The sequence below is a fragment of the Adelges cooleyi genome, unplaced genomic scaffold (genome assembly GCF_023614345.1).
Source record: "Adelges cooleyi isolate 19-005CV unplaced genomic scaffold, UGA_ACOO_1.1 ACOO_flye_CR_arks_rails_tigmint_CR_PRNA_8, whole genome shotgun sequence".
NCBI classification, from domain to species: domain Eukaryota; kingdom Metazoa; phylum Arthropoda; class Insecta; order Hemiptera; family Adelgidae; genus Adelges; species Adelges cooleyi.
Window position 1 is genome coordinate 799,660 of NW_026096513.1, and position 23,177 is coordinate 822,836.

General features: G+C 28.2%; 3 protein-coding genes across 4 annotated transcripts; 1 reads left to right on the plus strand and 2 right to left on the minus strand.

Annotated features, from left to right (window-relative positions):
• Positions 1-1,005: 1,005 nt before the first annotated feature.
• LOC126845959 (dnaJ homolog subfamily C member 13) lies at positions 1,006-14,483 on the minus strand. Its single transcript, XM_050585037.1, has 32 exons — positions 14,309-14,483; positions 13,185-13,260; positions 12,703-12,964; positions 12,416-12,616; positions 11,951-12,351; positions 11,752-11,878; positions 11,560-11,682; positions 10,712-10,884; positions 10,423-10,630; positions 10,198-10,353; positions 9,320-9,574; positions 8,887-9,246; positions 8,610-8,812; positions 8,385-8,544; positions 7,983-8,258; positions 7,713-7,915; positions 7,002-7,287; positions 6,560-6,916; positions 6,294-6,485; positions 6,024-6,159; positions 5,763-5,947; positions 5,441-5,632; positions 4,243-4,422; positions 3,722-3,889; positions 3,434-3,652; positions 3,211-3,349; positions 2,579-3,128; positions 2,305-2,512; positions 2,047-2,229; positions 1,779-1,919; positions 1,457-1,697; positions 1,006-1,378 (listed from the first exon to the last, which is right to left on the minus strand). The coding sequence occupies exons 1-32, from the start codon at positions 14,316-14,318 to the stop codon at positions 1,278-1,280; spliced, it is 6,672 nt and encodes a 2,223-aa protein (XP_050440994.1). The 5' UTR covers positions 14,319-14,483; the 3' UTR covers positions 1,006-1,277.
• Positions 14,484-15,568: 1,085 nt separating this feature from the next.
• On the plus strand, positions 15,569-17,058 carry LOC126845961 (tRNA N(3)-methylcytidine methyltransferase METTL2A). The gene is made up of 5 exons (XM_050585040.1): positions 15,569-15,740; positions 15,799-15,951; positions 16,127-16,462; positions 16,527-16,699; positions 16,817-17,058. Exons 1-5 carry the CDS (start codon positions 15,655-15,657, stop codon positions 16,957-16,959), a joined length of 891 nt encoding a protein of 296 aa, XP_050440997.1. The 5' UTR covers positions 15,569-15,654; the 3' UTR covers positions 16,960-17,058.
• A 411-nt stretch (positions 17,059-17,469) lies between these two features.
• Positions 17,470-23,022, minus strand: LOC126845960 (dual specificity mitogen-activated protein kinase kinase 4-like). 2 transcript variants are annotated; one of them, XM_050585039.1, is made up of 12 exons: positions 22,803-22,839; positions 22,632-22,688; positions 22,475-22,565; positions 21,114-21,218; positions 20,851-20,880; positions 20,137-20,200; positions 19,923-20,036; positions 19,742-19,861; positions 19,566-19,685; positions 19,307-19,486; positions 18,992-19,215; positions 17,470-18,460 (listed from the first exon to the last, which is right to left on the minus strand). In XM_050585039.1, the coding sequence occupies exons 1-12, from the start codon at positions 22,837-22,839 to the stop codon at positions 18,295-18,297; spliced, it is 1,308 nt and encodes a 435-aa protein (XP_050440996.1). In that variant the 3' UTR covers positions 17,470-18,294. The 2 variants fall into 2 exon arrangements, with proteins under 2 accessions (XP_050440996.1, XP_050440995.1); XM_050585038.1 differs by lacking the exon at positions 20,851-20,880 and having other exon boundaries at positions 17,501-18,460; positions 22,803-23,022.
• Positions 23,023-23,177: the final 155 nt, after the last annotated feature.

Sequence of the window (23,177 nt, forward strand, 5' to 3'; positions counted from 1 at the left end):
TAGGTTTAGCAATACGAGATCTTTAGAAATAATTTTGCGTCATCTAAAACACAATGGAACACACACGAAGTGATAAAAAATAAATAAGACAAGAGAAGACGGTAATGAATAGAAGGTTAAACAATAAAAAGGAGATAAATGACCTCCTGTCGCGGCGTACATCGGATTACAAATTAAATCGAAAACAACCGTTTATAACGCTAATTTGTTAATACTTAAAAAAATTAAAAAATATTATATACATTTTTGATAATTTTTCATTGTTCAACAGTTACCAACAAAAGTAGCATTTCCTTAACCTAGTCGGTAGTCGCACTACGGTATCGGCACGTACTGAAGACGATGACTACAGGATGTTGAAATACCCTTTCTATTGGCTAAAACAAGTCATCCAGATGTTAATTGTCATCAGTTGAAATATTGTCCAAAAGTAATTATAAGTCTTGGTCAGATAAGTCGTTATTGTACTGACAATAGAAACTGGTAAGTTGTAAGGCGTATCTTTTTATGTAAGTTATTTTACGAATAATATTACATAACAAATGTCTAGCTTTTGTAATCAATAAACATTATGTTAGCGTCCAAAATTTATATCAGGGAGGTGGTGACATTTTCGTGTTAAACATTTTGTCTTTAAACGTTTTAGAAGACCAAATTTAGCTAGAATTTAATAAGAATTTGTATATACATATACATACATACATTTTTATAAAATCACGTTATTCTTATGTAATTTGGAAGCAAATGAGTATAGCCAGTATACAGTGTAACAATGAATCAGTATAATAATATGTAATTAAAAATCAATTATACGCAAGCATGAATGTAATACAAGATATTTTACTGAACTAAATAATAATAATAATAATTATAAAAATTAGTGGATATTATTATATCGCAAACCACAAGTTTATATGGAATTAAGTGGTAAATGGTAATATATAAAAAATAAAATTATCACAGATTTTGAAAATTCAAAACAAATTTGAATTTTAAACATTAGAATGGATTAATCATGACTTTGGTGATTAAGTTAACTCATTTAAAATATGAATAAACGCTTACTATAAAATCGAGATTAAAGTATAAAATATATAATAATAATATTCTTTATATAGCAATTATCATAAATTAAACATTTTAAAGGAATTATAAATATATGAGAAAATAGTATTAAATAAGATAACAATAATTGTTTGCATTGTTCACGATAAAATTAAATATAAAATGACATCCTTAAAAAAATCAATACATCAATCTAAATAGTTATTAATTTTTCAATAAGGAGAAAAATCTTTCTTTAACAATGGTGGAGGCACATTACTTGTTGTAGTACTTGAGCGACCCTCCGTTAAGTAGCCACCAGTACTTTGAACACCTGGAAAATATTTAATATTAGACAAGTATAAAACCATGAAACAACACTGTCATAATAATTAAAACCCATCAGTCTAACCCATTAGGTATGGCATTGACGGAGCACTAGATATAAAAAGATCATGGTTTTGATCTTTGTAAGCCGACCACGCTGGAAGTTTATCCAACTGTGCTTGTACTAAACTCCCATATGATATGTTCATGGACATGGTTTTTAAAGCTTTAACAATTTGTGCTTTCGCTCTGGCGCTACCATCAACACCATCTAATTTACCATCTAACAATCCAACTAAATAAGTTATTAAATCCGCGTCCAATGCCTGTAACAAAAAAAAAAAATTTTGTTCACTGTAATTATTATTATTTTTTTTAGTTAAAACAAAAGACAGCGTGTTCAGTACTTGTTTAACAAGATAGTCTTTTCTAGCCGCAAACATTCTACTAAGAGTTTCTGATGACACGCATACTAGATTGGAATGTGTTTGCATTGCTTTTTTCATTGGACCAATACATTCAACTTGAGATATACTCCCGACGCATACCTAGTAAAATTATAGCTTTAATTATGTACTAATACGACAAAAAATAATTTAACGGAATGAAATCCAATAGTTATAGACTTTTGTACTTTAAAAAAAACAATTCCCGATTTCATTCTTTTAAAATTACCTCATTTAACGATAGCTGATGTAAAATCATAAGAACTGATTTGGGTACATCGGGATTAGAGAGCAGCGACAACTGAAAACAAAGTCTAGGAATGTGGCCTAAAGATGGAACCTGATCGCTTAAATGAGGTTGTGCTTCCAAAAGCTTAACAATAGACGTTGTTATAATTTCTAATTGATTATTCTGCAAAATGAGAGTAAATTATTATTTGATTATTTCGAAGAGGTAATATATAAGTAAATGTTTTATAAATCATACTTTTTCTTTAGTCATCGAACTTATACAAGTGTCCAAAAGTTCGGACAAGAATTCCTTAGGCCTTCTAACATTCCAACCAGGATTATTGTTAAATAGTCTTAAATAAACACCGGCAACAATTGTTTCATTTGATGGTGTTGACAATAGTAAACTCGTGTCTGGCAACTTGACAGATCCTTTCGGATTTTGTCTTATTAGGCTAAAATGCCTGTAATTAAATTCAATAAAATTATAAATAAAAAAGATATTTACTATTAAAATAATCAGATATTACTCTTTAGATATTTTGTTGATGCTGCCATAAATATATTTTCTCGTTTTCTCATTCCATACAAGCTCGGGATTTTCTTGGTCATTGTCCAATAACTGTATTGTAGACGATGGTAAATCTCTCATAGTGTCAACTATAGCTAATGGTAAAATTTGAGCCAAAGCTAAACGTAATCTCGGACCGCTCAATTTGTCTGCCATTAGGCGACTTAGCAACACTGCACTTCTATCTCTTAGACCGGAATCGTTACTGCCGTTGCATAATAAATCTACGGCGAATAAGTGGCCTCCTTTATTTAAAATGTCTTTGACGATCGTTGATGAAGTCGCTAACGTTATTAAGATATCCAAGATTATTATCCGATCCGAGGGAGCAGAATAAAGGCAGAGTAGTATATAAACAACTACTCCGGAATTAGCGATATCTGTGACACATTCGTTGTTTTTAGTCACAGTTAATATTATGTTCAAAGCACAATTTTGTACCAAAGAACTATCGACACGTAATAAACTGAACAATAAATCAAAGTGACCAATACAGTTCACTTCCAAATCTAAAAACAAAAAACAAAATTTTTTATGGTTAAGTATTTCAGCATTACTTATTTAATTATTGCAAAATAAATAAACACATACTAGGATTGTTGAGAATCAAATTATTCAAAGCATTTAACACCATTACGAAATGAACCATCCGTTTTTCATCTAAAATGTTATTCGTAGGATTATTTGCTTTTACGTTTTCTATGAGATCTGATAAAAATGCTATAGGATTCTGTAGAAATGCATAGTTTATATTAACAACAAATAATATTATTCTATTTACTTCTTGATTACAAAACAATAATATTGTTTTTACCTTAATAGTATAATGAGGTTGTTCGTTAAAAACTCTAATAAATATATTGCCCACTATTAGTTCATTGCGATGACTAGAAAAAGTTAAGCCGACTTTTTCTAAATTAACCACTTCTTTACGATTACACATTGTGTCTAAGAAATCGCCAAGTTCGGCTCTTGTACTATTATCCCAAACTAAGTATGGTGTCTCGCAGTTACTGCCAAGAATTTTCAACAGCTAAAAACATTTTATGTTATTCGTATAATTTTAAGGAAATTAAACAAAACTAAATGAATTAATAAATACTTCATGTGGATTTTCCTCTAAAAGTTGTTCAGCTACGTAAGGTGTAAGCAATTTTTCAAATAAAGATTTTGCGATATAATTTTCTGGAGTAGCCAAATCATCTTTATAGTAACCGCCTAATCTAGCACACGCCTGAACTGACAATTTAGCTAATCTGTTCAGCACTTCCTATAATATAATCAAATTAAAATAATGGGTTTATTTTTCATGGAGCTTATTTAATAAAATAATTATAATGTAAAACAAAAATACAACATGATATCGATGCTCATTGGATGAAGTAACGTATGTTAAACTTGCATTAAAAAAAAAATATTTCATTCAAAATTTGGTGCGATAGAGCATATTTTTTTATAAGGTAAATGAATAGTATTAATTTAGTCGATATTTGTGTCCATTTGTGTTAAAATATATATGACACAAGCATGTTATTTTTTTTGTCACACATCAAAATAATTTTTCTTTTTTGGAATTATTCCTCTACATATATATTATAGTAGATTTAATGATAAGTAAGTTACTTGATTATTAGCTTCTTCTGTGCGTTCTACACCACATTCTTCTAGTGTATAATCATAGGAAAACATATAAGTGAGTAAATGCCAAACAGCTCCTTTTTGTAAAAAGCTATTTTGGAGAATGGAGTCAGAAGCCATTGCATAAATACATTCTACTGCATCACAGCACAACTTTGGTAAATTCTACAAATATATATATAAAAAAAAAATTGTTTAGTTATAAAATATCATATACTGTTAACAGTATATCAAATTAATTAATTCGCACATTTATAAAACAATTGGGATAACTTATTATTAGTGGTAATAATGACACTGTAAAACATAATAAATTTTGAAAGAAGAACAAACATTTTTTTTTTTAAAACGCTTCCTAACAACTTACAAAACAAAATTTTATAAAATTTCGGAAAAGTTTTAAAACACAATTATTATATTTATATTTTGGTTCTTGTTAAAAAATTAAGGTAAAATTCTGTCATACAGTGTACTAATAACTTTAAGTGGGTGGTCGTAATTTTTATTATACTGGATCTGACATTACAAGTAGATTCCAAATAAGTAAAAAAAAAAACAAAATCTCTAATTTTTTTATATTTTTGTTTTAATTTGTATGTTAATTTATTTGAGTGAAAAACAAGGCATTCTATATAAAAAAAAAAAGAAAATTAATTTTTTTCTTGTGATTTTTAAATTAAGTGGGATACTATACTACACTATACACTTTTTATTATTATAATTCATTTGAAAATAATAAAGTTTTTAAATTTAGTTTTGTAAATAACTTGAAGTTTGATCGACTAAATATAATTTCACCATTGAAGACAAGGCTCCAACATAAAAAATTCTCCTAAAAACCCGTAAAAGGACCGCTTGCAGTTAAAATTTAATTTACTTAATATTTATTTTTATTTTTTAAAAAGTAAACATTAAAAAAAGTATTTTTAAATAACAACATTTTAACTTTATACGACAGTCAATTTGTGATAATTCTATTTGTTCCAGAAAAGTTAACATTTATGTAACTCGGTTAACAAAAAAAAGTAGTTTTTATCATTTTTATAACGTGTAAAATTTTTTTTTGATTCAAATAAAACATTCTTAAGGTTAGACATTTGTTTGTTTTGTTTTAGTTATAGAACAAAACTTTAATTTTGGTCGAAATTTAACCCATTCTTATTAGTAATAATAAAAAAGTAACCTTGAAGTAAAGTATTCTCGTTATGTCATTAACTAATTGTGTCATCTGAGAGAAGGTATCGCGACACATGGCGAACTGAGATGCCACTTTAAAGCAACGAGTGCAGTTTATACAAACAGACACTGACATTTCTGTATGCTCTGACGATTTGTTTAGTACCGAAACACACCTGCTGTAAGCGCCGAGCAAGTCCTGAAAGAACAATGAACACATATTAATCAATAATGTATCTTAAGTGTTTTTTTTAAAAACATATTTGTAAGTATCTTATAATAAAAATGTAATTCTTTGTATTTTTTTAAACAATTCGTTTTTTACTTACGACAAATCCTTGTTCTCGATTAAGTTCTTCTGCATTCAATGCTGAACATTTTACTGTATGGTACGTTAGTTCACTAGCGGCCGATAAAAGCATATTGCCTTTAGAGAACAATTGTTCATCACTAGCTTCTAATCTAATAGTCTTTACTAATTGTTTGTATCCAGCATATTTATAAGGCTCCAGTTCTACAAAAGAACGCATACAAAGCACAAACAGTAATTTAATGTTATTTCAAGAGAAAACACATATAAAATGAATTACCTGTTGAGTAGCGATCAAATAAGATGCTTTGGGTTTGGAGTATTAGCAATATATTGTTGGGATTAGGACCGTCATGTCCCCACAGACTTCTACTGCAAAGAAAATCATAAGCTCTGTTTGCAGCCACAAATTTTTCCTAAAATATATTAGATACACACATATGTTTATTTAAAACGTTCATATATTGATAAGACTTGATTTATTTTGAAATATAATATGGTTCATAATAAAATATCAATAAATCTAATTTTAATATTTATGTAAACTTACACGTCCTTTGGGGTTCTTATCCGGATGATTGACTTGCGCAATTTTATAATACGCTTTTCTAGTAGTAGCTTCGTCATGATTACGCCCACGTTCTAATCCAAGCGATTCATAAGCATCATCCACAGACATTGTTGGAGGCTTTTTTTCTACTTCATTTTTCCATGCTTCCAGTACGTCTTTCAGTAATGTGATCTGTTTAAGAAACAAAAATTCAATTATTTCTCCAATAAATCTAGTGTAACGATATATGTGCAATGTATTCTTACAGGATCATTAATTGGCCAGTCGGGAAATCTTTGTATGTCACATAAATGACGTAAATAGAAAATATTGCAAAATAATTCAGCTTGCAATTGAGGATAGCGTACAACTGGTATAGCACAATATTGATACTTTGCTCGGTTATTGCCACGAAGTTTAGGTGTGAAATCGGCTATATGACAGGCAATCTTTTCAATTAACATTCGTCTCATTTCAGCGTTCCAAATAGCTTCTGGCGTGTCAAACTCTCCTAAGAATATTTGAGCAAATTTTTCTGGACCGTGGTTTTCTAAATAATATACCATGGCTTCTGGCAGTAACGGTCCAAGTACACTTCTTTGCATCAACTCTCCGCTTTGTACCTAAACATTAAATGTTTAAATATGTAAAATCAATATTTTTATAATTGTTTCGTTGAAATACTAAAACTATTTTTATTTTACTAACTTCTTCACTTCGAAAAGCCTGACAAGTGTGTGTAAGACGCAGAAACCGAGCAATTGGTAAAATATTTGAACCGGTATACATAAGTAAGAAGAAAAATACACCAGTCATGTACAATTTAGCAGCATTGGGGTTGTCTGATGCTACTTCACACAGTAAAGCGGCAACCTTCTCAACAAGGACAGGATCAAATGTGAGCAATAATTGTACTATATGTGGTAAATTGAGTTGGTCGGTTAGAATTCTTCTTATACGTGCTATCGGCCAAATAATTGCTCCATCATTGTCTCTAAAAAAAAAAAAAAAAATTAGCATGAATAAAAATTTAGTGTAAATCAAATACAATATTAAATCATTCGTTTTAAGTAAGTTAATACAAAACAATGCCGTAACGTTTGCAAGATATACATTTTAACCTACTATTGGTATTTTTTAATTAAAATATGGATCAACTTGAACTCTGACAAACTGAAAATTTATTTTAAACAAGTTTGGGAAGGACTCCCAAGTGATTACATCTGATATAAAACTGACTTCAAAGTATAAAACCTTAAACTAATACTTAACAGTGTAGATGTCCTATGACTATTTTAAAAATAATTTGTTTTCAAATAAAAAATGATACATATTTATATTTGTATTTATTGTACAAACAAAATATAGTTAATTTCAAATATCTTATTAAATGAATAAACTAATTTTTTAAATATTCACCTGCTTGGATAATATTGACACATTTTTATGAGCATTGATAAAATTAACGATGCTAAATCACTTTCATTCATGTAACCTTGATCTTTAGCCATTAAAGTCCATTTGAATTGGCATAGCTTATGAAGAGGTTTCCATCCTTCTAGACCTTGGGTCCAGCATTTAGTAATAGGTTTTAATACACCTTCTTTGTACAAATCTTGCATCTAAAAAACAACCAAAAATTTGATGAAAATTATTTAAATAATTTATACAAAGCGCAAACTTTAATACCTCTTTGAAAGTCAAAGGACCATGTGATTTGTCGCTATTTCCTCCAACACTGTAATACCATTGTTTCTCATTATCGTGTAACATATTTTGGCCGGCTTCTATAACGTTAGTTTGAGTAGGAACAACAGCTCTGGTTGTATGTAAATGAGCCAATGTCAACAAGTCAACAAGAACTATTATGCCTTTACACTCAATTATATCTTTCACGTTTTGTTTGTTTAGAATTAGTTTACTCAGAAATATGATTAACCTATCTCTTTCAGATTTCTCGATAGCCTAAAATTAATATTACAAAATGATCTTTGTAAGCGCGTCAACATTATATTTGTAAGATAATTAAACACATTCTATTACATAAATTACAATGAATATTTGTTTAATGAGCATTAAAAATAAATTTACCTTCTCTAATTTGATAATAATATATTTTGTATCTGTGAAAGGTCCAATATCTTCATAATACTGGCCATAAATCACAGTCATTGCTTGTAAACATAAGCATTTCATTTCAATTTTTAAAGCTAATAAAAATCGATGGTATAAATCATAAAAAAATCGAAACCTAAAAAATAAAAATAAATTTAAGTTTAACATTATAGAAAAAAAAGTTAAATACTTTTTTCTTACGGATTTTTAATGGCAAAATTAATACTCCCGTCTAGGAGTAATCGTAAGTAGTAACCATCGATACAAACTTCATCTTGTAAACTTGGATAGGTCACCTCAAATTCGTCGTGATTCCATGCAATTAAATTATTTGTAGTTAACTGTCGATCCGAATTAAACGTTTGGATCTCTTTTTTCAATGCGTCATGCAGTTCTTCACGAGTCTATCGAAGTAGTAAAATAAATTATAATTGATTTTCACTTTAAATTCATAAAAAAAAAATGAAAATCACACTACCTGATGATTCCACAGGAGACTAGGTGATGTGTGATTTTGATTGAACTTGTAGTAGAATAATTTCCAATTTGCAGCACTCTTAACTCTTTCCCTACGTCTCCTTAATACGATTGGTCGAGCTTGTAGTTTATCATCTTTTCTTTCTAAGCCTAAAGACGTTCCCCAATGGCCCAGAGCTATTTCGACTTCTTTCTCAAATGTACGAAACTTCCTTTCCAACGCTACTAGATGAGGATTTCGTTGGTTCTTTGCTGCATGGTCTTGAGCTAGTTTCAAGTTATCTCGAGTAATTAAAGGATCGTTGTTTTCAGTATACTCTACCGTTTCTTTTGACTCCAAAAATCCAATTAAACCTGTTGGCTACATAAAACAAAAAAAAGCATTATTAAATACTTTATTTTGTATATTTAGATTGTGTTGTATATTATTTTACCATCATTCGGGATAAGAGATCCATGGCAATGGAGTTGTTTGTGACCCAAAGACCAACTAAATGCCTCGAGAGCTGCCTATGAACTAGCATTCGCTTGTTATCGTCACGAGTGAACAATGCAGTTAACAAATGACTTGGTAATGCTGCTTCGGCCAATGCTAGTTCTTGCATTCTTCCTGAAATTTCGGCATCGCCTTCTTCAATAATTGCTCTCATTACTAATCCTGCACCTTTTACAACGGTCAATGAAGGGTGCTAAATCAAAATAATTTAATTAATTTAAGTATACTTTTATTATTATTATTATAATTAATCACATAACTCAGTGGTGCAACAGCGGGGGAGTTCAGGATATAAGCAATAAAAAGTAGTTTTAAAACATATTATAATAATACTATACGCCATATTATACCGTAATTGACTTTTGCAAATCTCAAACCATTTATTAGATATGAATTTTAGTACCCTTTTTTTTGCCTTATAGTGTTTTTTTTTTAAATTTAAATATATCACATTGTTTTTAAGATTAATTAACCTGGGTAACTTTATAGATATACTATTGACTTTTCAAAATCCTATCAACAAAAAACTTATTTTGTTTTTGTTTTTTAAAATACATTAAAAAAAAAAAACTTTTTTTTAACTACAAATAGATAAAATGTTTTGCTCACAATCAGATTAGTCCTAAAATATGACAAGTAGTCAAACACATCTCAACAAAAATTATAGTATACATTGTAAAAAAACAGATGAAATAGATTTTTTCAATTTTTACAAAATTACACATCAAACAATGAAATTAATTTTAAACAAATATATATATTTCAAATAAGAAAAATATTGTAATTATAATTTTATAATATAATAATCATAATTACTTGAAAAAGTTGAAATAAAAACCTTCCTCGTTTAGCAACTAAAGCCAATAATGTATCAAAGTGTGTTCCATCAGTCGTTTCGCTGTACGGAACACACAAAGCGAATGTAAGTATATCCAACATGGCACTGACTACTAATGCTCCCGTTCCACGTTTCTTATGAAAAAAAAATCATAGTTGTATAATAATGTTTTATATTTATAATTTATTTAAAACTAAACTCACTATGTGTTCAACCCACATGTCAAGTAACGATTCGAGAAAACTAGGTGTAGCCAAAAGGGATGCCTTGTTGAGCTGCTCTTGTCTTATATCACTATCCCGATGCATAGGTTGCATCAGTGTGCAAATCATGTCTAAAGCAGCGTGCGTAATTGCTTCGTTATCTCGTTTCAACGCTCGAGTCACTTTTCGGCCGAGTTTATCTTTGAGCCTGATGAATAAATTTCGGTTAAACAAAACAATTCTATACTTTGTAAATGTTAATATTAATAAAATTGGTTGTAATTCGTACTCTGGTAACATGATAAAGGTAGAAAACCCAGCTTTGGTAGCGAATAACCTTCGTAATGCATGGAATTGTGCTTCTAATTCATGAACGGGTATTTCATTTTGATCACCTTGATGTGCAATTATTGAAGTGAGAGCCATAACAATTAGTTTTTCTTTATTTTCAGTAAATAATTTCTGTAAACAAAAATACAATAAAATATTACATGGATACTGATATTAAACACATAAAAACAGTAACACAATTTTTATACTCTATTAGATTGTATTTAATCATCATTTTGTAGGAATCTTTAGAGATATTGATACTTTATTAAAATATCAATAAGAGACATTGGTATTTTAATACAATATTAATAACAGCAATTTTTTCCAACCTTTTTTAACATCAATATTGAGTTAAAATATCACAAAAAATAGTAAAAAATTAAATTCAACATCATAATTATACTAATATATAGGAAGACACGATAATGATTGTATACATTTTAATCTCGCTATTTTTAACAGGGGTAATTCAACAATACTTATTCTTTCTCCAGATGGTTCATGTTCAGAGAAAAAATGACCAATGACAAAGTTTAAGCTTATGACTAATGCAAAGTATTTTCGTGTTAACCTACTGGACTATGTCGTACTGCCGATGAAATCAATTTTAATAATTGCTAATTATTAATATCCTGAAGCAAAAGTGCTAAAGTAAATAATAATTGCTAAACATATTAATAAATTGATTTAAAATTCAGAACAAATAGAGAAACGGTAAAACGGATTAACACCGGAACAAAATTTAGGGAAATGAAACATTCTCAACTATTATAAATAAAAAAAATTGTTTAATTAATTACTTACGTCTTCTGAAACAGAATGTATTAAGCCACTATATTCAATATTAGCGTTAAATCTGTCTAATACATCTGCAAACGACTTTTTCGGAGGGGGTTCTTTAATACATTTCAAATGATTTGATTCAATCTAAAAATAAAATTACAAAAAAAAAATTAATTTTTTTAATTTAATTATTTTGTGTTAAATAAAATTTACTTCTTGATCAGGTGGCAAATTAAAAGGTATAAGTCTTTTATCTCGAGAAGTAGGAGAAATCTTAACATGTACATGATGATTTCCAGACGATCGCACACTATCTAGTAAAGTAGCTAGAAGAGAGTCCCTAAAAATATTTCATAAAATAACAATAATAACTAAAATACAATATTTATTTATAACAATTTTAATACTTTACCGATTCGTAGCGGTGTAAGAACGACAAGAAGAATCTGTATATTCTATGCAAAATTGTTGGGCATCTATTGGATCACGAATAAGAGCAAATACTGATGACAGTGGTCTCAATGTGACAACTGTATATGTTTGAGGGTCTCTTTCTAGCAAACATACTTCACTCAAGCAAAGTAAACGCCGCTGTGGACACTCTTGATGTCTTGGTACGCCAATTTTTTTTACTTGAAACTCACACACTGATGTAACGTGTTCATCTGAGCTGTAACGGCCCAATCGTTTTGCTAGAAACTCGCCGTGATTTAAACTGTGTCGAAAAAACTCTATGGGAATTTGTAAATAAATCATGGCTTTTTCTTTGACTTTTTGTAGAATATCTTCTCGGGACGAACTGATAAACAAGTGCTAGTAAAAAATATAAAAAGACAATAATCAATTAACAAATCAAAATTCTAACGGTAATACTAACCATTCTTCCATAAGGGCGTGAAATAATGACAAAACCTCCAGGTATGTCTTCGACATTTTGAATGGCTTCTATATCTTTATAACGATAACTAGCAAGAATTTGGGCTGTTGCCGTATCCAATTGATCAACTGATATGGGAGTGACGTTAATTGTCACTGGCAAACGTGTATCGGACCAATGGTACTTAAAAGCTTCATATCTCTGAAATTTGTAATGTTTAAAAGAAATTACTCGACTTTATCATGTACATATAAATATAGTATACATTGTGATAAATTATTACATACAAAAGTATCATCTTGACCACGTTCGACAAATTGATGTCTATACTTTAAAGCATCTGTTAATAAGTTTGAACGTATGTCAGTAGAAAATTTATATCTATCCACTTTATTTTTGTCTTTCACAGATAATATAAAACCTCCAACATTTTGTGGATCGACTTGTATGGATATAATTTGGCTGTAGGTGTAACGATTAGTGACTTCCAAGCTATTTGGATTGTATGTCGTAATACCTTGGGTCCCAATACCAAAAATCCTTTTATACCTAAAAAAAATAATATATAACATTTAAACATATTACTATGAATAACTTTTGGAAGAGAACATTGTTAATAATATGTATTATTATTTTTGAAGGGAACCCAGTTTGAGACACTATGAATTGAAAGTGTCAGGCATCAGTATCATTTAATAAAAAATTATTACTATAAACAAATCAGAATTCAGTTTAATATATTATACTTGTGTGTTTAAGAATAACTTACTTGCCCCTCCACGAATGTTTAGTTACGTAGTAACAAACAACATCTGTGTTATTTGGAATAGGTATCATATTATCATCTATAAAAACAGATATAAAATTATATAATTTAACATAAAACAGATGGTATTTTCAACAATATAACTTTTATGTATACATATTTTCAAAAGTTGCTATCATAAAAACTAAGTTAAGAGGGGGAGTAAAACAAAAACAATATGAAAAAAAAAATTGTATTTCTTATTTAACCCTATGAGATATTGAGTGGCCCATGGTTAAAATCACCCTGTATATATGTGAAATAAATAAAATTTTAAGTAGATAATTAAATCTCAATTTCACAAGCTTAACAAATTAAGCATTTTTTCCACTAGGCACTTCACAGTTTTTTTCATACAGGCCGTATTTTGTAATATGATAAATGCAAGTTTTAGACTAGGTACTTACTAAAAAAACCAAAAACAATCAAGCTGAGAGAAATTCCTAAAAAAGAATTAATCTAATTGTTTTAAAAAAGACTTTTTTGTATGAAAAATAAATAAAGGTTTTCAAGAACATAATTCAGATTTGAGATTTTTTAAACCCTTAAATAATAATTTAAAAACCCGGATTAGGTTCCACTCTACGAACTACTAATGTGGAAATTAGTAACATAAAATAATTAATTACTTTTTTTTAAGATGATTTTAATTTTGTTTTATCTTTCATAAATAATGTGAATTACTTATAAAAGCTGTACTAAAATGTTTATTTTTATTAATTAATTTGCTTGCGTTTATTAGAATGTTACTTTTTTTTTTACTACACAAAACAATCTCTTTAAGCATCAAATAAATATTAGGTTGGAAGTTAGATAAATTACAAGTATTGGTATAAGTTTTCTGTTCATATACATGTATATATATAATGTAAATATAAAAGTATCAAATATACTTATAACAATATTAATAGTAAATAAAAAACTTGTGTAACGTTAATTCATTCAACTTAAAGTAAATACTTCCAAGATCTTAGATGAGCATAATATGTCATTGTATTCACTTAAAGTGCATTTGTGTATTATTCTAAAGAGTATATTAGATTTGTTAAAATTATAAAAAATTTAAAAAATAATAATTTAAAACATACTTCCTGGCATTGGAAATGTTTGTATAGCACTTTAACTCAAAACATTAACTTTTTATTGGCGACAACATTCGAATAAACGTATACAGATTAAGAACAGAATAATTGTTTATATTACACACAATACACAATTCAGAAGTGTAATTTTATTACTAGTAAGTAAGTAGTTGGACAAAAAAAAAACTTCAACATTCAATAATTTAGAAGATAAACATTGGTCAAAAGAGTGATAGACAATCACTATCACGTTATCAGTGGTAACAAAAACTAATATCATTTATCAAGGATATTTAAAAATTAAGAATCTAGTTATTTGACATTTACCGTTCAAATAAGTAATAATTTGTTATAAATAGTTCTATAAAAATTCAATTCAATTAAAAAATATTTGTTATATATTTTTCTAATGTAATCCTAAAATGTTATATCAAATTTTAATATTCTCCCTATTATTTGGCGCAAACATTGTAGACATTACAAAATGTATTAACAAATGCATTTTAAATATGTTCATAATATTGTTTATTAATAACCAAAATTCAAAAATTCGTAGCTTATAATAAAAGCATATTACGCTATATGAATTCTGTAAACTATGCGTTTTCGACGCAATTTGAATAGTTTATATTTTATGCCATTAAATAGTACCTTACTGTACTGAATTAGGTGTGCTTTGTAATTAAAATTCAAGAATTAAATAAAATTCACATACACATTTGAAATGAAGTTAAACAATTTTGGAAAATTTAAATGTTAAGTGTTATTTTGGTTGATTTCTCGGTACGAGTACCGAACGTATATTATTGGCAGAGAGTTTCAACAAGGAGTAGCATTATACACTACTTCATAAATTATACAAAATATTTTTAGGTATTCTGTAATAAATTATTTATTATATTGTTTTCTGTGCCTAAAAATAACCTTTATTTAATTTATGAAATACTACATTATGGCGCCATGCCTGGGTATCAAGGCTAAAATTGTTAAAATTTTATTAAGAATTCGTATAAGCTATTCCAATTAAAAATACGTTCTACGTTTTTACCTATTATTTATATATTTTTAAGAGAAGTACATGGTGTTGAAATTACGAGCGTTTAAAATAAAAATATTGTGTTTTGTAAATATTACGTCGACGGTCGAAATCCTAACAGTCAACTACTAATTTCATAAATTTATTAGTTGCCACTCGGCACGACGTCAAACAGCCGGCTTGGTCTTATCTAATTCTTATCAACAAAATCAATTGATAAGTGATAACGTAAAAAACAAAATATTATTATTTTAAAATTTACATTAATTAAAACAATTAATAAATATTTATTCATTTGGTTATTATTAATTTTATAATGTCGGACACAGAGAAATTTAAAAGGAAACAATTTGGAAATAGATTTTTAAAAAACGAAGAAGACGTTTTTAAGCATAATGCTTGGTATTACACCTAATATATATATTTTTTAACCATAATTATTTGATCAATTTTTTTTTAGGGATAATGTTGAATGGAATGAAGAGCAAGAATCACAGGCTTTAACACAAGTATGCGAACATGTACGTACAAAGATGTCCGAAGAAAAAGCTACTGATTTAGAAAACAACGCTGATCAATTTTGGGATAAGTTTTATTCAGTACACCAAGAAAAGTATGAAATCTTATGAATGGAAAGTTTAAAAAAAAACTAGTAAATAAACTAACTGTAGTTTTATTGTTGATCAAATAGAAAACTTAATAATGTATCTATTTATTTTTATGGCACTACTATTATTTACCATTTTCCACATATTATAACTATTTTTAACTTACTTATTACGTTTTAGGTTTTTCAAAAATAGATGTTGGCTTTTCACCGAGTTTCCAGAAATAACCTCATTGTACGACAGGAAATCTAGCTGTTTGTTGGAAGTGGGTTGTGGTGTTGGAAATTCAGTTTTCCCCATATTAGCTCATAGTGCGCAAAACAGTGTTCACGTTTATTGCTGTGATTTTTCCTCCAACGCCATAAGCATTTTAAAAACTAACCCAGAATATAATGAAAATCAATGTACAGCGTTTGTTTGCGATATTACTGCTGACGAATGGAATCCGCCATTTGCATTGGAAAGTCTGGACATAATTTTACTAGTGTTTGTCCTGTCAGCAATACAACCAGACAAGTATAGAGATTTTATTTTTTTTTCGACAATAATAGCTGTAGCATTTGTATTTTAAACATTTTAGACTAAAGCAAACAGTAAAAAAGTTTTACGAATACCTAAAACCAGGAGGCATGATTTTATTTCGCGATTATGGAAGATTTGACATGGCCCAACTTAGATTTAAAGAAGGAAGATGTATATCAGATAACTATTACAGTAGAGGAGACGGGACATTAGTCTATTTTTTTACACAAAGTAAATTGTATTTGTTGTTTTATTCATTATCAGCAGTTTTACAAGTCATCAAATTGTAGTGGATTGCCGTTTTTCAAAATGTACATGATTTTTTTCTAAATATTATATTTTCTTTAGACGATGTACAAGAAATTTTCGTCGGTGCTGGATTTCAAGAAATTCAAAATATAGTCGACCGCCGAATGCAAGTCAATAGGGGTAAGCAATTGAAAATGTATCGCGTTTGGATACAATGCAAGTATCAAAAACCCATTTTGTAGATTGTACAATTTGTTTTCTTCTAAAATCGGTATTCTAATTAAAATGGCAGTTGAATGTATTTAAAACACATTAATAAATACTGACTTAATTGGTTTTAACTGTATCATATTTTTCTAAATCAATTTCATTTTGTGACATAATGAGAAATAAAATAATGCTACAGTTAATTATTATTTATCTAATTCCCTTTTTTTTGTAATATGTCATCTATCTACAAAATAAATAATATAAACTTAATAAAATAAATAGTTATTTAACGCTAATAATTGGTAATAACTTATACTACAAATGTTCCATACATCGTGCTACTATAATTTGTAACTTAACTAAGTTAAAGTGACAATTTTGTAAAAAAAAAAAAAAATAATAAATCAAATTTTGTATTCAATTACTATAATAAACAGACATTATTTTTTACCTAGTGTAAGGAAAATTTTTGGTTACATAAAATATAGTTATAAATTATGCGGCTGAACATAGTTATAATAATAATAATAAAATTAATACTTATTTGATAGGTTAACTATAGCTTATTATTTTAAGTTACAGAATTTTTATTTTACCAGAATAACTTAGATAAATGACAACAAAATGGGTTAAAAAATTATGTACAACAAATTTTTGTGGAAACAATTATCACAGAAGTGAGTACAAAACTAATATTCTATTTTATACATACTTAATTTTTTGTATTTTGGTCTTTTTGAGTTAAAAAAAAAATTGTTTTTAATTGTGTCTAATAAGGCACTATGTGAACTCTTATTTAGTAAAAATTGATTCATTGCATATTATATAAGCACTACAAGCAAAACTACAAAAAAAAACTAGTATTCTTAAAATATTTTGATATACTTTCATTGTGAATAGTGCTCACTGGAGTATTTTTTTTAACAATATTTAACTACAGATGTCTTTTAGATTTTTAGTTAAACTGTTGAATTGACCATTGTTAAGTCTTAACTAATTAAAAAAAACATTTAATTTTTGTTTTGAATGAATATTAGTTTTTTTAATTACAATTGTAGTTTAGAACTCGTTGTAATGGAATTTCATTTATACTTCAAGAGACAATATTACTCTATCTATAAATTATATGTTCTACCATATCATTGCACAAGTCAGTGCAATATTTAATTTGTACAAGATAAAAATATGTCACACTTTATGGCATGAAAAAGTCATGAGCAGATATTGATGTAACGACTTTCATGATAAGCCTGTTGCTCGGTTGTGGTAAAAAATAAATGATCATCCAAAATTGTTGGAAATATACAAATTATTTTTGTCTGATTGAAAGTACTAAAACAATATGTACTTAATTAATTAAAATGTTTTTAGGGGTCATTCATTGTGTACATGAATGCTCCATCGTTCTTCATTGCTGCCATAATTTCACTGATGTAAGAAGCGACGTCTACGCTTTCTGCATCACTACGCTTAATAAATGGGTGTTCCAGTAATTTGTTATACTTGGGCCTTTGGTTTTCTTCTTTAATCAAACTAAAAATAGAATAAGTTAATCAAAATTGTAAAATTATGTTTTAAACATATAATTTTGTACTTAGAAGCCAAAAAATGTATTTATTTCTACAATAAAATTACAACAAAATTGGTGCATTTGTCATGAATAATAAAAAAAATCATTTGTTTTCTTTATTAATTTAATTGGTAAACGATTTGCCGGCTCAACTCTCTCTGTTACCATGCGTACATATTTGAATATTTCTAATTTTGCACTTAATTGTTTGGCTTTTGTGTAAAAATTATATTAGCATGAAACATGCTTTAGCCTTGGCTCCCCAGCCCGAAAACGACACTAAATTGCGATACTAAAGTAGCGCGCCTACTTTAAACGTATAATAACATATAAGATGCCATCGAAATAATAATCAGTAGTCGTCATTATGTAAACATCATCATAAATCTCAAGGAAATTAAAGATCAGAAATAATCACTATTCAGGATCCACCAGGCTAAAGCATGTTCCATGTTTCATCATTTTAGCCGTTAGGTTTTGAGTAAACTTTTTACCATGTATTAACGAAATTGATAAAATGCGGAGAAAAATTATTAGAAGAAGAATGTAATCGTGGTGGATCTCCTTGTACGACTTGGCAAAGTTGTTCAAAAACTGAACTCCATCTTGGGTAGGGAAAGCGACCAGTTGCTACTTCTACCAAAGTGATACCCAACGACCAAACATCAGATCGAACATCATAACCGCCTCTACCACGTACTGGATCGATTCTTTCAGGCTATAAGATAAACAACACGTAACTTACATTTTTAAGTATTTAATTATCACATTAATAAATAAATAAATAAATATATATATATATATCTTACAGCCATATAAGGACGACACCCAGCATCTCTAGTTTTAGCAATAGAATCTACTAACTGTCCAGAAATGCCAAAATCGCATAATTTTATATTTCCTCGAGAATCCAATAAAATGTTGCTAGGCTTGACATCACGATGTATGATTTTTAATTTTTCTTTCAAATAATTTAACGCTTTTACGGTCTGAAAGTCAAATGAGTAATATACATTTTATTAGGTACACAATTGTTACATTATAATTATTATTATTGTAATAATTTACCGCAACAGTTATTTTCCCCAATATATTTTCAGGTATTTGTTGATTGAGTTTTTCATAAATATATTTGTAAAATTTATCCAAAGAAGTGTCCATTAATTCCATACAAATCCAGCAATCACCCTACAATGAATAAAACATTAAATATTATTTTAAAATAAAGTCTATAGAACAATTACTTCTTTAAAAAGAGCTCCATAAAATTGTACAATATACGGACATTCGTTTGACTTCATAACAACATCTAAATCCATTAATAGTTGTTTTTGTTCATTTTCATCAACAGTAGACCTAATCCTCTGTTAAAAAACGGAAAAATATAATTTTTTGTTAATCATATTCTGATTTTAATTAAATTACCTTAACGGCCATAACAGTATCACTACTTCTATGTAGCATTTTGTTCACAGTGCCAAAACCACCTCGTCCAATTTCGCCTAAATCTTGTAGATCGTCTGATGTAAAATCATACACCTTCAACATAAAGAATTTTACAAATAAAAAAGGTGGTTAATGTTGGATAAGTAATTTTTTTATGGGGATGCTATTAATTATAATAATTAATCCAAACTACCTTATTTTCAGATAGTTGTAATTTTCCAGTTGATTGTATAGTTTGGCATATTTTAAGTCTTTCTCTAAAATAAATCAAATTAAAAAATAAATATAAAAAAAAATTAGGAGATTATGATTAAAATTAATTCACTCATTCAATATCTAATTCAAAAGACAATACAAATATTATGATCACTCTAGATAATGTATAATATACAAAATATTATAAATAATAAGTATATTTGAGAGGTAAAAGATTTGACAGAACAGTTTTTGAGTAATTTAGACACAAATTCTTATAATGTATTCTCCTTTCCATTACCATTTAAATTGTGTAATTACTAATTAGTCACAAATACGTTCAAGTTTTACATTTTTGGTTAATATATTAATTATATTTTAAATGAAGTAAAAAAAAAAAAAAAACGTTAAATGAGTTTGATGTTTTATTTTAAATGAAATCTTATTTTTGAATCTTGTTAACCGACAAAGGTCAAGACCTATAAAAAGTAAATTTAGTACAAATATATAATCGTAACATAGAACATTGTGTCCATAAACACAATTTTTTTCCCTTCAAAAATCAATCAAATTTAATTTGAAATATTTATGTCAATCTTGTGTAAAATGCACAATCAAATTCATATAAAATATTTTAGTTTCATACTATTGTTATGTGATTAATAATTTACCATTCCCGCACACATAACAATCATTTTATGACAAAACTTACCGCAACTTACTACGCTCAATGGACCTGAATCTGTGTACATAAAAAATTAAAACATTGGCTATAATGACTTGAGAATTTATAATAATATTAATTTTATTGAACTTCTAATGGTCACAACCACCGAATGCTTAAAAACTAATAACTTTGCAAATGATACATGTGCTAAATTCTAAATTTGATCAAAAAATAGTCAATACAAGTGTTTATGTTCAAGGTTAATTTGTAAATTATGAATTCAATAATGCTGTAGTCATGATGCTTACCTAGACTTTTCAGCGATTGGTTCAGGATGTGGCAGTCGTACTCTAGGCAAGCTTGGTTGTTTCGAAGTTGAGCCATTACACACGGTTCGACTATCTTCTTCACATCTATAACAACAATATAAACGCAATAGATTAAGTTTAATTTCTAGAATAGTATCACAAAATAATATTAATAATTTTGCAATATTTTTAATTAAAACAATATAAATTGATTTATAGTATTAATAAGGAAAAATGTACAGATCAAATAAAAAAAAAAAAACCAAAGAATAATTAAGAAGTATCAAACACTAGAAATACTGTTTTCATATTAATATTTTAGCTTCAATGCGGAGGTGAAAAGGTATGTTTCTACAATGATGTATTTTTATTTTTTTTATGACTGGATCAACAATATCTTCTAAACTGCTGAACCGATTTCTTTGTGTAGCAACTCTATGGAAAAGAAATCATACCAGAAAGATACTTCACTGGGGCAAACATTTAAAAGTTCACCCCTTTCCCTTCAAAAACGTTAAAACACCAAAAAGTTTACATATTTTTGAACTTACAACTACGGCCCGCTGTTGCTTTTTAGAAAATAGTTAAATTAGTTCTAAATTTATAAAATTGTATATAGTACTACCGAAAAACGTTGACAAACAAAAAAAATTTCATAAACCCTTTAGCCTAAAAGGGATAGAAACTTTTCTTTACTTCACCTTTTTAGATGTAATTTTAGGGTTTAGGGTCTGAAAATTAGACCGTAGGTAGATCTAAAACGGGGCTATAATCTATCCTATTTTCTTGAAACTGTAGTCAAATTTTTTTTTATTAAGGAAAAATTACACAATGACCGTAGTTGATTATTTTTAGGTTGCTATGTGTTGATGAATCAACAGACAACAGGTATTTGAAAATATTTTCATTATATTGATAATTTCGATATATGAGTAACTATGGCAATAAATTATTAAAGACAAATGATCAATTCTAAACGTATCCACCCTAATAATAAAAATACATTTTTAAGCATATTATTGTCAATACACAATACATCAAATACAGTTAACAAATAATAAGAATTACATTTAACACATTGCTTTGTGTTGTCATTAAGAGTTATACAGTTTATAGTACTAGCTTTTTTGTATTTTATATTGATTGTCCATTCTACATATATTTTAACAATGTAAAATAGAATGCAAAATATAAATTTAAAAAAATGTTATAAGTTTGTTAATTCTACTCGCTACTGAATTGACCAGATACCGTATAAATATTTGAAAACATAACAAAAATGTAATGAATATAAAATGGGCGTAGTCCTCCTTTACATAAAATTTATAGTTATGTTTTAGAATTTGAATTGATTACGTTACTTTAATGATTGTAAGCTGGGTATAGGCGAACTGAATCCAAACGAGGAACCCGACGACCCTTGTATGGCGAGTTTTAACTGTCTTCGTTTTTCTTTTGGACAAAACAAAAATATTAAAAATCGAGTAAGAAGAATTGAAATGTAGCACTAGATTTTACCTGCTACGGCTGCATCTTGTCGCATGTCTAACTGAGGGATCGAAGGCCTCGCAGCACCTAAATACATAGAGATATCAAAACGACAATAGTCGCGAATTTCATGTGTCGTCCTGTGCGTCATACAAGCCACCCAAAACTCGTAACGAACCAAACCGTCAACTTGTTACTTACCAGAGGACGAACTCCCGTTATTGTCATTGTTGGACATTTTTGTTTAGTTAACTTATCGCTTACGCACATGGGCTTATGTGTTTGAATAGAAAATTACTTGTTAGACACACTCACTGTCGTGTATTATACACACTTGGACACCAAGTACTCGGTTATTAACGCTGTATTCATCAGTCAGTCACTGCCTTCAAATGTCAAGCGTACACGACAAGAGGATTGTATTAGCTGATAACAATGTTGATAAAAAAAAAAAAAAGAGTTCAGCGTTCAGCTAATGAATTAATGTGGCATAGCATTGGGTACACTGAACGTTATCAAAAATTGCAATATTTTGTGTATTTTTTCATTTCTATTTGCTGATAACATTATACACAT